Source organism: Ovis canadensis, chromosome 8, assembly GCF_042477335.2.
Source record: "Ovis canadensis isolate MfBH-ARS-UI-01 breed Bighorn chromosome 8, ARS-UI_OviCan_v2, whole genome shotgun sequence".
Lineage (NCBI taxonomy): Eukaryota > Metazoa > Chordata > Mammalia > Artiodactyla > Bovidae > Ovis > Ovis canadensis.
In genome coordinates, this window is record NC_091252.1 from 12,964,106 (window position 1) to 12,979,755 (window position 15,650).

At 34.8% G+C, this 15,650-nt stretch overlaps 1 protein-coding gene across 1 annotated transcript in view; it reads left to right on the forward strand.

Moving 5' to 3' along the window:
* The window catches only part of LOC138444708 (uncharacterized), a 292,168-nt gene that overhangs the window by 255,627 nt on the left and 20,891 nt on the right, over positions 1-15,650 (forward strand). The window contains exons 84-90 of the mRNA XM_069598026.1: positions 82-115; positions 747-941; positions 1,905-2,131; positions 7,835-8,005; positions 8,930-8,963; positions 9,595-9,789; positions 10,753-10,979. Coding sequence (XP_069454127.1) covers positions 82-115; positions 747-941; positions 1,905-2,131; positions 7,835-8,005; positions 8,930-8,963; positions 9,595-9,789; positions 10,753-10,979 — 1,083 coding nt within the window. The remainder of the gene's footprint in view (positions 1-81; positions 116-746; positions 942-1,904; positions 2,132-7,834; positions 8,006-8,929; positions 8,964-9,594; positions 9,790-10,752; positions 10,980-15,650) is intronic.

Here is a 15,650-nt window from a genome sequence, read left to right on the forward strand (position 1 = left end):
AAACAGCATGTCATTTAGGGTCTCTGTAGCAAAATCGTCCCCCCAAATCTATGATTGTTACTAATTTATGTTATTTTTTAGTTTTGTTTAGATTTTATCAAGATACAGCTAGAAGGTAAGCTGTTGTATGTCCTACTGCTCACTAAAGCTTTGTTTACACTAAAACACTTTACTGGAATAAAAAACGTTATTTTTAGAATTCACTAAGATAATTAGTTATTATATGCGTTGTAACAAAGGGCATTATACCTTAAGAGTGGAAATTTCATACTGTAACATCACAGAAGCTATGTTTAAGTTTTTAAGTATTCTTCATTAGAATTCTCTTTCCATATGGGAAAAAATGTATTTAGATACTTCTTTAAGATCAAAGATTCTTCTTCATTTTCCCACTAAAGTTACCATGTACAAAATATAATAAATATGTGGGGGCTCAGATAGTAAAGAATCTGCCTGCAATGCAGGAGACCCAGGTTCGATCCCTGAGTCAAAAACATCCCTTGGAGAAGGGAATGGCTACCCACTCCGCTATTCTTGCCTGGAAAATCCTTGGACAGGTTAGTGTGGCAGGCTATATATAGTCCATGGCGTTTTGGAGTCGGACACAATTGAGCAACTAACACTCTCACTTTAAGTTTTTCATAATAAATGTGTACTTTAAAATTGTAATTCCCTAGTTTGCTCCATTCATGATTTTGCCCGCTTAAGAACCGATTCCTTTTCCATTTCCATTTGTTTTTCTCCAGAACCAGAAAATGATCCTGTAGGGATTACTGTAAATACCTCTGATCTAACAAAATGTGAATGGTGTAGTGTCCGAAAATTACCAGTAGTGTTTCTTCAGACTAAACCGGCAGTTTATCAGAAGCTGAGCATGCAGCTGCAGATGAACATGGAGGATGAAGTTTGGAATGACTGTAAAGGAGTAAATAAATTAACAAGTAAGTTATGTAGAGCAAGTGTGCAATACATTGGTTAGCAGACTGTGAGTTGATATTGATAAGATACCTTAGATATATTTGTGTTACCTACACTCTTGATAATGACATTATAAGATATTACTTCCCTCATTTTATAGAAGAGGAAAAGTCCATAGAAAATGGAAGTTCTGAAGATAAAACCCAGGTTTAGCCATTTGGAAAGTTTTCAAAACGGGTTGAAACCCCAAAATATACATAGTGTTTATTTAACACTGTATAATCTGAGTAAAATGAGGTGTTTTGTTTTAATGTACTGATAGAAGTTGTAACTGTAAATCAGCCATCAAGTTGGGATCTTTAAAACTTAGCCTGAATAGAAAGTTTGAAAGTTCATTAACAGGTCTTCATTTTCTACAATAAGTCAGTGTGGTTCTCCAGTTGGTTTGTTTACCTTCCCCCAAACATTTGTGGCATAGCGTGACTAGCTGTGTTCTTCTCACTAATTGCTCCTTCAGCGTAATGATAAGTAAATGATAGATAACTATGAAAGCTCCAAGAGTTGGCACATTAGTGAATATCGGTTTTTACACTTAAATCTGGAGTTACTGCCAATTTACATGGCAGTTTCTTATGTGTTTGACAGCAGTATTGACTGATTATATGTTTAAAACTCAATATATTTGGATCCTATTAGGCGAAATAAATTAGTTACATCTATGAGTAGATTCATTCTAGAGCTACTGCTAGGGTAATGTGTTCTGGTTCCTTTCTTTTAATTAACTTAAGTGACGTTGTTAGGTAACGGTGTTATTGGTCCTTATTTTAGTATTTATTACATATCCACTGTATGCCAAACACTGTTTTGAACATTTATATCAGGATTTCTGGTGATGTTCTTGGAAATAGTTAGTTAACTTTTTATTTTAGTATCTGTTTACCTATTTTTTTCTTTTAGACTTATTAATTATATTGATTTCTTTTCAGATTTGGAAGAACAATACATAATTCTAATTTTTCAAAATGGCCTTGATCCTCAGGCAAATGTGCTATTTGAAAATATTATTACTGACATTGGTATAAAGAATAATGTGTCAGATTTTTTTGCGAAAATTCCCTTTGATGAAGCCAATAGCAGACTTCGTGCCTGTACAGGAACCTATGAAGAGAGCATCAAAGGAAGTTGCGTGCAAAAAGAAAACAAAATTGAAAATGTAATTTTTTTTTTTTTTGTCTTTTATTTATTTATTTTTCAGATTCCAAAGTTCTGTATTTTTCTTTTCTTTCTTTCTTTCTTTTTTTTTTTTTTTTCTTCTTTCAGGTTTAGTTTTTTATTTTTTAAATTTTAAAATCTCTAATTCTTACATGCGTTCCCAAACATGAACCCCCCTCCCACCTCCCTCCCCACAACATCCCTCTGGGTCATCCCCATGCACCAGCCCCAAGCATGCTGTATCCTGCGTCAGACATAGACTGGCAATTCAATTCTTACATGATAGTATACATGTTAGAATTCCCATTCTCCCAAATCATCCCAACCTCTCCCTCTCCCTCTCCCTCTGAGTCCAAAAGTCCGTTATACACATCTGTGTCTTTTTTCCTGTCTTGCATACAGGGTCGTCGTTGCCATCTTCCTAAATTCCATATATATGTGTTAGTATACTGTATTGGTGTTTTTCTTTCTGGCTTACTTCACTCTGTATAATTGGCTCCAGTTTCATCCATCTCATCAGAACTGATTCAAATGAATTCTTTTTAACGGCTGAGTAATAGTCCATTGTGTATATGTACCACAGCTTTCTTATCCATTCATCTGCTGACGGACATCTAGGTTGTTTCCATGTCCTGGCTATTATAAACAGTGCTGCGATGAACACTGGGGTACATGTGTCTCTTTCAATTCTGGTTTCCTCGGTGTGTATGCCCAGCAGGGGGATTGCTGGGTCATAAGGTAGTTCTATTTGCAATTTTTTAAGGAATCTCCACACTGTTCTCCATCGTGGCTGTACTAGTTTGCATTCCCACCAACAGTGTAGGAGGGTTCCCTTTTCTCCACACCCTCTCCAGCATTTATTGCTTGCAGATTTTTGGATCGCAGCCATTCTGACTGGTGTGAAGTGGTACCTCATTGTGGTTTTGATTTGCATTGCTCTAATAATGAGTGATGTTGAGCATCTTTTCATGTGTTTGTTAGCCATCCGTATGTCTTCTTTGGAGAAATGTCTATTTAGTTCTTTGGCCCATTTTTTGATTGGGTCGTTTATTTTTCTGGAATTGAGCTGCATAAGTTGCTTGTATATTTTTGAGATTAGTTGGTTGTCAGTTGCTTCATTTGCTATTATTTTCTCCCATTCAGAAGGCTGTCTTTTCACCTTGCTTATATTTTCCTTTGTTGTGCAGAAGCTTTTAATTTTAATTAGATCCCATTTGTTTATTTTTGCTTTTATTTCCAGAATTCTGGGAGGTGGATCATAGAGGATCCTGCTGTGATTTATGTCTGAGAGTGTTTTGCCTATGTTCTCCTCTAGGAGTTTTATAGTTTCTGATCTTACATTTAGATCTTTCATCCATTTTGAGTTTATTTTTGTGTGCGGTGTTAGAAAGTGGTCTAGTTTCATTCTTTTACAAGTGGTGGACCAGTTTTCCCAGCACCACTTGTTAAAGAGATTGTCTTTACTCCATTGTATATCCTTGCCTCCTTTGTCAAAGATAAGGTGTCCATATGTGTGTGGATTTATCTCTGGGCTTCCTGTTTTGTTCCATTGATCTATATGTCTGTCTTTGTGCCAGTACCATACTGTCTTGATGACTGTGGCTTTGTAGTAGAGCCTGAAGTCAGGTAGGTTGATTCCTCCAGTTCCATTCTTCTTTCTCAAGATTGCTTTGGCTATTCGAGGTTTTTTGTATTTCCATACAAAGCTTGAAATTATTTGTTCTAGTTCTGTGAAAAATGTGGCTGGTAGCTTGATAGGGATTGCATTGAATTTGTAAATTGCTTTGGGTAGTATACTCATTTTCACTATATTGATTCTTCCGATCCGTGAACATGGTATATTTCTCCGTGTATTAGTGTCCTCTTTGATTTCTTTCATCAGTGTTTTATAGTTTTCTATATATAGGTCTTTAGTCTCTTTAGGTAGATATATTCCTAAGTATTTTATTCTTTTCGTTGCAATGGTGAATGGAATTGTTTCCTTAATTTCTTTTTCTACTCTCTCATTATTCGTGTATAGGAATGCAAGGGATTTCTGTGTGTTGATTTTATATCCTGCAACTTTACTATATTCATTGATGAGCTCTAGTAATTTTCTGGTGGAGTCTTTAGGGTTTTCCACGTAGAGGATCATGTCATCTGCAAACAGTGAGAGTTTTACTTCTTCCTTTCCAATTTGGATTCCTTTTATTTCTTTTTCTGCTCTGATTGCTGTGGCCAAAACTTCCAGAACTATGTTGAATAGTAGCGGTGAAAGTGGACACCCTTGTCTTGTTCCTGACTTTAGGGGAAATGCTTTCAATTTTTCACCGTTGAGGATAATGTTTGCTGTGGGTTTGTCATATATAGCTTTTATTATGTTGAGGTATGTTCCTTTTATTCCTGCTTTCTGGAGAGTTTTTTATCATAAATGGATGTTGAATTTTGTCAAAGGCCTTCTCTGCATCTGTTGAGATAATCATATGGTTTTTATTTTTCAATTTGTTAATGTGGTGAATTACATTGATTGATTTGCGGATATTGAAGAATCCTCGCATCCCTGGGATAAAGCCCACTTGGTCATGGTGTATGATCTTTTTAATGTGTTGTTGGATTCTGACTGCTAGAATTTTGTTGAGGATTTTTGCATCTATGTTCATCGGTGATATTGGCCTGTAGTTTTCTTTTTTTGGTGACATCTTTGTCAGGTTTTGGTATTAGGGTGATGGTGGCCTCCTAGAATGAGTTTGGAAGTTTACCTTCCTCTGCAATTTTCTGGAAGAGTTTGAGGAGGACAGGTGTTAGCTCTTCTCGAAATTTTTGGTAGAATTCAGCTGTGAAGCCGTCTGGACCTGGGCTTTTGTTTGCTGGAAGATTTCTGATTACCGTTTCAATTTCCGTGCTTGTGATGGGTCTGTTAAGATTTTCTATTTCTTCCTGGTTCGGTTTTGGAAAATTGTACTTTTCTAAGAATTTGTCCATTTCTTCCACGTTGTCCATTTTATTGGCATACAACTGCTGATAGTAGTCTCTTATGATCCTTTGTATTTCTGTGTTGTCTGTTGTGATCTCTCCATTTTCATTTCTAATTTTATTGATTTGATTTTTCTCTCTTTGCTTCTTGATGAGTCTGGCTAATGGTTTGTCAATTTTATTTGTCCTTTCAAAGAACCAGCTTTTGGCTTTGTTGATTTTTGCTATGGTCTCTTTTGTTTCTTTTGCATTTATTTCTGCCCTAATTTTTAAGATTTCTTTCCTTCTACTAACTCTGGGGTTCTCCAGCTCTTCCTTTTCTAGTTGCTTTAGTTGTAGAGTTAGGTTATTTATTTGACTTTTTTCTTGTTTCTTGAGGTATGCCTGTATTGCTATGAACTTTCCTCTTAGCACTGCTTTTATAGTGTCCCACAGGTTTTGGGTTGTTGTGTTTTCATTTTCATTAGTTTCTATGCATATTTTGATTTCTTTTTTGATTTCTTCTGTGATTTGTTGGTTATTCAGAAGTGTGTTGTTCATCCTCCATATGTTGGAATTTTTAATAGTTTTTCTCCTGTAATTGAGATCTAATCTTAATGCATTATGGTCAGAAAAGATGCTTGGAATGATTTCGATCTTTTTTGAATTTATCAAGTTTAGATTTATGGCCCAGGATGTGATCTGTCCTGGAGAAGGTTCCATGAGCACTTGAAAAAAAGGTGAAATTCGTTGTTTTGGGGTGAAATGTCCTATAGATATCAATTAGGTCTAACTGATGTAACGTATCATTTAAAGTTTGCGTTTCTTTGTTAATTTTCTGTTTAGTTGATCTGTCCATAGGTGTGAGTGGGGTATTAAAGTCTCCCACTATTATTGTGTTACTGTTGATTTCCCCTTTCATACTTGTTAGCATTTGTCTTACATATTGCGGTGCTCCTATATTGGGTGCATATATATTTATAATTGTTATATCTTCTTCTTGGATTGTTCCTTTGATCATTATGTAGTGGCCTTCTTTGTCTCTTTTCACAGCCTTTGTTTTTAAAGTCTATTTTATCGGATATGAGTATTGCCACTCCTGCTCTCTTTTGGTCTCTATTTGCGTGGTATATCTTTTTCCAGCCCTTCACTTTCAAGTCTGTAGGTGTCCCTTGTTTTGAGGTGGGTCTCTTGTAAGCAGCATATAGAGGGGTCTTGTTTTTGTATCCATCCGGCCACTCTCTGTCTTTTGGTTGGGGCGTTCAACCCATTTACGTTTAAGGTAATTATTGATGAGTATGATCCCAGGATTTTCTACATGGCACTGTTTAGTGAGAATACTGAGATGCAGAAATTATGTGCATATTTTCTTATTTTTGTAAAAAGAACCTAAAAAATAAATTTGTATATTAAAAAGTTGTATGTACATATGTCAGGAATTCGTATATATGTCAGGAATTCGGAAAGTTGTAGATTAAAATATGGAAACATACATATTTGATTGTTAAGATGGGATCAGTAAGAAATGAAAAACCAAAAGTAACTATAATAATAGAAAAAATATAGGTTGATAGTTTGGTGTAATCTTAGGAAATGCCTTTCCAAACATTTCAGCGCAAGCAAAAGTAATGAATGAAGAGCTGAATATATTTGTTTCAGTGGAAAGTACAATGCAGTGAACCAAAACACCATCCACAGAATTTAATAGGTAATGCAAATGGGAAAAAATAGCGAAATATGTGACGGAGGATAAGTTGGTCCCTTACATAGTTTTGATTTGTTAAAAATCAAAAATAGAAGCAACTATAGAAAAATGAATAAAGGATATAAATAAGAGGAGCTTTTTGGTTTTTGTTTTGTTTCTTTTTAGAGTAAGGTACCAAAAAAGAAATATATTTTTAAGTGTTAGATTGCTGGAAATTACCTAACTTAACTATTGAGCTAAGTAAAATCTCATTTGAAGAAATAATTCTAAAACTAAAAAACGTTTTAAACCTCTCTAATAGATATCTGTTAATAACCTGGAAAAATATTCGTTTAAATCAGGATCTTGTTTTATTTTCTTTTTTTGGTGATAAGGATTTTGACATCTTTACTTTTAATTACATTTAATTTGAATATATACTTATAAAGATACTTTTCTATTATGATTAATTTGCATTTGGGAATGATTGAAATCTTAATTCAATAGATCAAGTCATTTAATAGTTTTTAATATATAAGGAAGCATCATTTTATAATGTAAATAGCAATTTTCCTAAATTATCAGTTTTCTAAAGAGCTGCTAATTTAATCCAAATATAGCAACTACTACCACTGTTACTAGATAACTTTTATCCAGCCTTTTACCATGCATGAAGCACCATGCTAAGCTACGTATATGCATTAGCTCATTTGAGTAAATACTGTTACATTTTAGTTTAGGAAACTAGCATTTTCAGTTTAGAAGTTGTTATTATAAGTTTTACAAGATCACATCATTGAAAGGTAGTAAAACTGTTTTTTGAACCCAGGCTATCTGATTCCTAAAGGACCATTTCTCTGCTTAGCTGTTACTGGAGTTTCACCTAATAACTGGGTAAAGTGGAACAGGAAGAGTTTACCGTTACTGTTATAAAATCAATAAATACTTACTCATGTAGCACTGTTGAAGTAAAATCAATTTTATGTTTTGATAGTTCCATTTCTTCTGTTGGGTCATCTTTGCTATGTCTACTTAGTTTGCCGTCTTGTTTTAATAACTTACTAAGTGAAAATTTTTTTTCTTTCTCAGTTTGGTAATTCTGTTATCACCACACCTCTAAAGCGTCGCAAAGTGATTTCTCAAGAAACTTTAGTTGATCCTGTATCTTTAAGCTGCCAAAGTTCCTCTGATACTGTAGTTTTAAACTGTCGAAGTATACGAGTAGGGACACTCTTCCGACTATTACAAGAACCTGTAATTGTAAGTACATACTGTGCTCTTTACTACCAATTATAAGATTCAGAATTTAATGTATAATCTTTTAAAATTTATAAGTTAAAATATTTAATAGAACATTGAAATTATTTCATGATTTCAAATTGCTTTGAGAATACGGACAATTATAAATAGCTACTCACCATAAAAATTAGTGGGTAAAAACTTGATCGTATGTATTCTGTTAAAAAATTTTTTTAAATTATGATATTCAGAGTAGTGCATAATCATTATAGGAAAATGTTTATTCTCACTGAGTTGGAATTCACTCCAGTGTGTTACCGTTTTATTCTCATGTCAGCCCAATGCATGAAAACAGTATTTTGAGGAACTTTATGAGAAAAAGAAGAATTGAAAAGCTTTGGGGTCTGCATAAAAATGTCTTGTGACATAGTGACTCCTAGAAATAGATTATTGGACTTTGGTGGCCGCCCAAGAGGCATTGTGCTTTTGAACTAGTTCAGTGTCCAGAGAAGCCAAAGAACTTTCTTTCGTCCCTTTATCTTACTATCATACCTGTCTCATTGTTATTCTGCTACCACCAGTCCGATTCAAATGTATCTTTTCTGTTTAAGATTGTAACATAATCTCCTTAATCTGCCTTCTGAGTCATATTTTGTTTTCTTTCTGATGTATCCTATGCATTGTTGGTAGGTTAATCTTCCAATAGCACTGTACTCATAAGGCTGCTTAACTCGGGTGTCCTTAATTCTGTGTTTCCAACTATTTTTTAATGAATAGAGGCTAGCGTCATTCCCGGTATTATAAAGATCAGATGGACAAATGCAGTACATGAATCAGTTTTTCTGCCTTCTATAGGCAAAGGCCAAACAGCATGTCATTTAGGGTCTCTGTAGCAAAATCGTCCCCCCAAATCTATGATTGTTACTAATTTATGTTATTTTTTAGTTTTGTTTAGATTTTATCAAGATACAGCTAGAAGGTAAGCTGTTGTATGTCCTACTGCTCACTAAAGCTTTGTTTACACTAAAACACTTTACTGGAATAAAAAACGTTATTTTTAGAATTCACTAAGATAATTAGTTATTATATGCGTTGTAACAAAGGGCATTATACCTTAAGAGTGGAAATTTCATACTGTAACATCACAGAAGCTATGTTTAAGTTTTTAAGTATTCTTCATTAGAATTCTCTTTCCATATGGGAAAAAATGTATTTAGATACTTCTTTAAGATCAAAGATTCTTCTTCATTTTCCCACTAAAGTTACCATGTACAAAATATAATAAATATGTGGGGGCTCAGATAGTAAAGAATCTGCCTGCAATGCAGGAGACCCAGGTTCGATCCCTGAGTCAAAAACATCCCTTGGAGAAGGGAATGGCTACCCACTCCGCTATTCTTGCCTGGAAAATCCTTGGACAGGTTAGTGTGGCAGGCTATATATAGTCCATGGCGTTTTGGAGTCGGACACAATTGAGCAACTAACACTCTCACTTTAAGTTTTTCATAATAAATGTGTACTTTAAAATTGTAATTCCCTAGTTTGCTCCATTCATGATTTTGCCCGCTTAAGAACCGATTCCTTTTCCATTTCCATTTGTTTTTCTCCAGAACCAGAAAATGATCCTGTAGGGATTACTGTAAATACCTCTGATCTAACAAAATGTGAATGGTGTAGTGTCCGAAAATTACCAGTAGTGTTTCTTCAGACTAAACCGGCAGTTTATCAGAAGCTGAGCATGCAGCTGCAGATGAACATGGAGGATGAAGTTTGGAATGACTGTAAAGGAGTAAATAAATTAACAAGTAAGTTATGTAGAGCAAGTGTACAATACATTGGTTAGCAGACTGTGAGTTGATATTGATAAGATACCTTAGATATATTTGTGTTACCTACACTCTTGATAATGACATTATAAGATATTACTTCCCTCATTTTATAGAAGAGGAAAAGTCCATAGAAAATGGAAGTTCTGAAGATAAAACCCAGGTTTAGCCATTTGGAAAGTTTTCAAAACGGGTTGAAACCCCAAAATATACATAGTGTTTATTTAACACTGTATAATCTGAGTAAAATGAGGTGTTTTGTTTTAATGTACTGATAGAAGTTGTAACTGTAAATCAGCCATCAAGTTGGGATCTTTAAAACTTAGCCTGAATAGAAAGTTTGAAAGTTCATTAACAGGTCTTCATTTTCTACAATAAGTCAGTGTGGTTCTCCAGTTGGTTTGTTTACCTTCCCCCAAACATTTGTGGCATAGCGTGACTAGCTGTGTTCTTCTCACTAATTGCTCCTTCAGCGTAATGATAAGTAAATGATAGATAACTATGAAAGCTCCAAGAGTTGGCACATTAGTGAATATCGGTTTTTACACTTAAATCTGGAGTTACTGCCAATTTACATGGCAGTTTCTTATGTGTTTGACAGCAGTATTGACTGATTATATGTTTAAAACTCAATATATTTGGATCCTATTAGGCGAAATAAATTAGTTACATCTATGAGTAGATTCATTCTAGAGCTACTGCTAGGGTAATGTGTTCTGGTTCCTTTCTTTTAATTAACTTAAGTGACGTTGTTAGGTAACGGTGTTATTGGTCCTTATTTTAGTATTTATTACATATCCACTGTATGCCAAACACTGTTTTGAACATTTATATCAGGATTTCTGGTGATGTTCTTGGAAATAGTTAGTTAACTTTTTATTTTAGTATCTGTTTACCTATTTTTTTCTTTTAGACTTATTAATTATATTGATTTCTTTTCAGATTTGGAAGAACAATACATAATTCTAATTTTTCAAAATGGCCTTGATCCTCAGGCAAATGTGCTATTTGAAAATATTATTACTGACATTGGTATAAAGAATAATGTGTCAGATTTTTTTGCGAAAATTCCCTTTGATGAAGCCAATAGCAGACTTCGTGCCTGTACAGGAACCTATGAAGAGAGCATCAAAGGAAGTTGCGTGCAAAAAGAAAACAAAATTGAAAATGTAATTTTTTTTTTTTTGTCTTTTATTTATTTATTTTTCAGATTCCAAAGTTCTGTATTTTTCTTTTCTTTCTTTCTTTCTTTCTTTTTTTTTTTTTCTTCTTTCAGGTTTAGTTTTTTATTTTTTAAATTTTAAAATCTCTAATTCTTACATGCGTTCCCAAACATGAACCCCCCTCCCACCTCCCTCCCCACAACATCCCTCTGGGTCATCCCCATGCACCAGCCCCAAGCATGCTGTATCCTGCGTCAGACATAGACTGGCAATTCAATTCTTACATGATAGTATACATGTTAGAATTCCCATTCTCCCAAATCATCCCAACCTCTCCCTCTCCCTCTCCCTCTGAGTCCAAAAGTCCGTTATACACATCTGTGTCTTTTTTCCTGTCTTGCATACAGGGTCGTCGTTGCCATCTTCCTAAATTCCATATATATGTGTTAGTATACTGTATTGGTGTTTTTCTTTCTGGCTTACTTCACTCTGTATAATTGGCTCCAGTTTCATCCATCTCATCAGAACTGATTCAAATGAATTCTTTTTAACGGCTGAGTAATAGTCCATTGTGTATATGTACCACAGCTTTCTTATCCATTCATCTGCTGACGGACATCTAGGTTGTTTCCATGTCCTGGCTATTATAAACAGTGCTGCGATGAACACTGGGGTACATGTGTCTCTTTCAATTCTGGTTTCCTCGGTGTGTATGCCCAGCAGGGGGATTGCTGGGTCATAAGGTAGTTCTATTTGCAATTTTTTAAGGAATCTCCACACTGTTCTCCATCGTGGCTGTACTAGTTTGCATTCCCACCAACAGTGTAGGAGGGTTCCCTTTTCTCCACACCCTCTCCAGCATTTATTGCTTGCAGATTTTTGGATCGCAGCCATTCTGACTGGTGTGAAGTGGTACCTCATTGTGGTTTTGATTTGCATTGCTCTAATAATGAGTGATGTTGAGCATCTTTTCATGTGTTTGTTAGCCATCCGTATGTCTTCTTTGGAGAAATGTCTATTTAGTTCTTTGGCCCATTTTTTGATTGGGTCGTTTATTTTTCTGGAATTGAGCTGCATAAGTTGCTTGTATATTTTTGAGATTAGTTGGTTGTCAGTTGCTTCATTTGCTATTATTTTCTCCCATTCAGAAGGCTGTCTTTTCACCTTGCTTATATTTTCCTTTGTTGTGCAGAAGCTTTTAATTTTAATTAGATCCCATTTGTTTATTTTTGCTTTTATTTCCAGAATTCTGGGAGGTGGATCATAGAGGATCCTGCTGTGATTTATGTCTGAGAGTGTTTTGCCTATGTTCTCCTCTAGGAGTTTTATAGTTTCTGATCTTACATTTAGATCTTTCATCCATTTTGAGTTTATTTTTGTGTGCGGTGTTAGAAAGTGGTCTAGTTTCATTCTTTTACAAGTGGTGGACCAGTTTTCCCAGCACCACTTGTTAAAGAGATTGTCTTTACTCCATTGTATATCCTTGCCTCCTTTGTCAAAGATAAGGTGTCCATATGTGTGTGGATTTATCTCTGGGCTTCCTGTTTTGTTCCATTGATCTATATGTCTGTCTTTGTGCCAGTACCATACTGTCTTGATGACTGTGGCTTTGTAGTAGAGCCTGAAGTCAGGTAGGTTGATTCCTCCAGTTCCATTCTTCTTTCTCAAGATTGCTTTGGCTATTCGAGGTTTTTTGTATTTCCATACAAAGCTTGAAATTATTTGTTCTAGTTCTGTGAAAAATGTGGCTGGTAGCTTGATAGGGATTGCATTGAATTTGTAAATTGCTTTGGGTAGTATACTCATTTTCACTATATTGATTCTTCCGATCCGTGAACATGGTATATTTCTCCGTGTATTAGTGTCCTCTTTGATTTCTTTCATCAGTGTTTTATAGTTTTCTATATATAGGTCTTTAGTCTCTTTAGGTAGATATATTCCTAAGTATTTTATTCTTTTCGTTGCAATGGTGAATGGAATTGTTTCCTTAATTTCTTTTTCTACTCTCTCATTATTCGTGTATAGGAATGCAAGGGATTTCTGTGTGTTGATTTTATATCCTGCAACTTTACTATATTCATTGATGAGCTCTAGTAATTTTCTGGTGGAGTCTTTAGGGTTTTCCACGTAGAGGATCATGTCATCTGCAAACAGTGAGAGTTTTACTTCTTCCTTTCCAATTTGGATTCCTTTTATTTCTTTTTCTGCTCTGATTGCTGTGGCCAAAACTTCCAGAACTATGTTGAATAGTAGCGGTGAAAGTGGACACCCTTGTCTTGTTCCTGACTTTAGGGGAAATGCTTTCAATTTTTCACCGTTGAGGATAATGTTTGCTGTGGGTTTGTCATATATAGCTTTTATTATGTTGAGGTATGTTCCTTTTATTCCTGCTTTCTGGAGAGTTTTTTATCATAAATGGATGTTGAATTTTGTCAAAGGCCTTCTCTGCATCTGTTGAGATAATCATATGGTTTTTATTTTTCAATTTGTTAATGTGGTGAATTACATTGATTGATTTGCGGATATTGAAGAATCCTCGCATCCCTGGGATAAAGCCCACTTGGTCATGGTGTATGATCTTTTTAATGTGTTGTTGGATTCTGACTGCTAGAATTTTGTTGAGGATTTTTGCATCTATGTTCATCGGTGATATTGGCCTGTAGTTTTCTTTTTTTGGTGACATCTTTGTCAGGTTTTGGTATTAGGGTGATGGTGGCCTCCTAGAATGAGTTTGGAAGTTTACCTTCCTCTGCAATTTTCTGGAAGAGTTTGAGGAGGACAGGTGTTAGCTCTTCTCGAAATTTTTGGTAGAATTCAGCTGTGAAGCCGTCTGGACCTGGGCTTTTGTTTGCTGGAAGATTTCTGATTACCGTTTCAATTTCCGTGCTTGTGATGGGTCTGTTAAGATTTTCTATTTCTTCCTGGTTCGGTTTTGGAAAATTGTACTTTTCTAAGAATTTGTCCATTTCTTCCACGTTGTCCATTTTATTGGCATACAACTGCTGATAGTAGTCTCTTATGATCCTTTGTATTTCTGTGTTGTCTGTTGTGATCTCTCCATTTTCATTTCTAATTTTATTGATTTGATTTTTCTCTCTTTGCTTCTTGATGAGTCTGGCTAATGGTTTGTCAATTTTATTTGTCCTTTCAAAGAACCAGCTTTTGGCTTTGTTGATTTTTGCTATGGTCTCTTTTGTTTCTTTTGCATTTATTTCTGCCCTAATTTTTAAGATTTCTTTCCTTCTACTAACTCTGGGGTTCTCCAGCTCTTCCTTTTCTAGTTGCTTTAGTTGTAGAGTTAGGTTATTTATTTGACTTTTTTCTTGTTTCTTGAGGTATGCCTGTATTGCTATGAACTTTCCTCTTAGCACTGCTTTTATAGTGTCCCACAGGTTTTGGGTTGTTGTGTTTTCATTTTCATTAGTTTCTATGCATATTTTGATTTCTTTTTTGATTTCTTCTGTGATTTGTTGGTTATTCAGAAGTGTGTTGTTCATCCTCCATATGTTGGAATTTTTAATAGTTTTTCTCCTGTAATTGAGATCTAATCTTAATGCATTATGGTCAGAAAAGATGCTTGGAATGATTTCGATCTTTTTTGAATTTATCAAGTTTAGATTTATGGCCCAGGATGTGATCTGTCCTGGAGAAGGTTCCATGAGCACTTGAAAAAAAGGTGAAATTCGTTGTTTTGGGGTGAAATGTCCTATAGATATCAATTAGGTCTAACTGATGTAACGTATCATTTAAAGTTTGCGTTTCTTTGTTAATTTTCTGTTTAGTTGATCTGTCCATAGGTGTGAGTGGGGTATTAAAGTCTCCCACTATTATTGTGTTACTGTTGATTTCCCCTTTCATACTTGTTAGCATTTGTCTTACATATTGCGGTGCTCCTATATTGGGTGCATATATATTTATAATTGTTATATCTTCTTCTTGGATTGTTCCTTTGATCATTATGTAGTGGCCTTCTTTGTCTCTTTTCACAGCCTTTGTTTTTAAAGTCTATTTTATCGGATATGAGTATTGCCACTCCTGCTCTCTTTTGGTCTCTATTTGCGTGGTATATCTTTTTCCAGCCCTTCACTTTCAAGTCTGTAGGTGTCCCTTGTTTTGAGGTGGGTCTCTTGTAAGCAGCATATAGAGGGGTCTTGTTTTTGTATCCATCCGGCCACTCTCTGTCTTTTGGTTGGGGCGTTCAACCCATTTACGTTTAAGGTAATTATTGATGAGTATGATCCCAGGATTTTCTACATGGCACTGTTTAGTGAGAATACTGAGATGCAGAAATTATGTGCATATTTTCTTATTTTTGTAAAAAGAACCTAAAAAATAAATTTGTATATTAAAAAGTTGTATGTACATATGTCAGGAATTCGTATATATGTCAGGAATTCGGAAAGTTGTAGATTAAAATATGGAAACATACATATTTGATTGTTAAGATGGGATCAGTAAGAAATGAAAAACCAAAAGTAACTATAATAATAGAAAAAATATAGGTTGATAGTTTGGTGTAATCTTAGGAAATGCCTTTCCAAACATTTCAGCGCAAGCAAAAGTAATGAATGAAGAGCTGAATATATTTGTTTCAGTGGAAAGTACAATGCAGTGAACCAAAACACCATCCACAGAATTTAATAGGTAATGCAAATGGGAAAAAATAGCGAAATATGT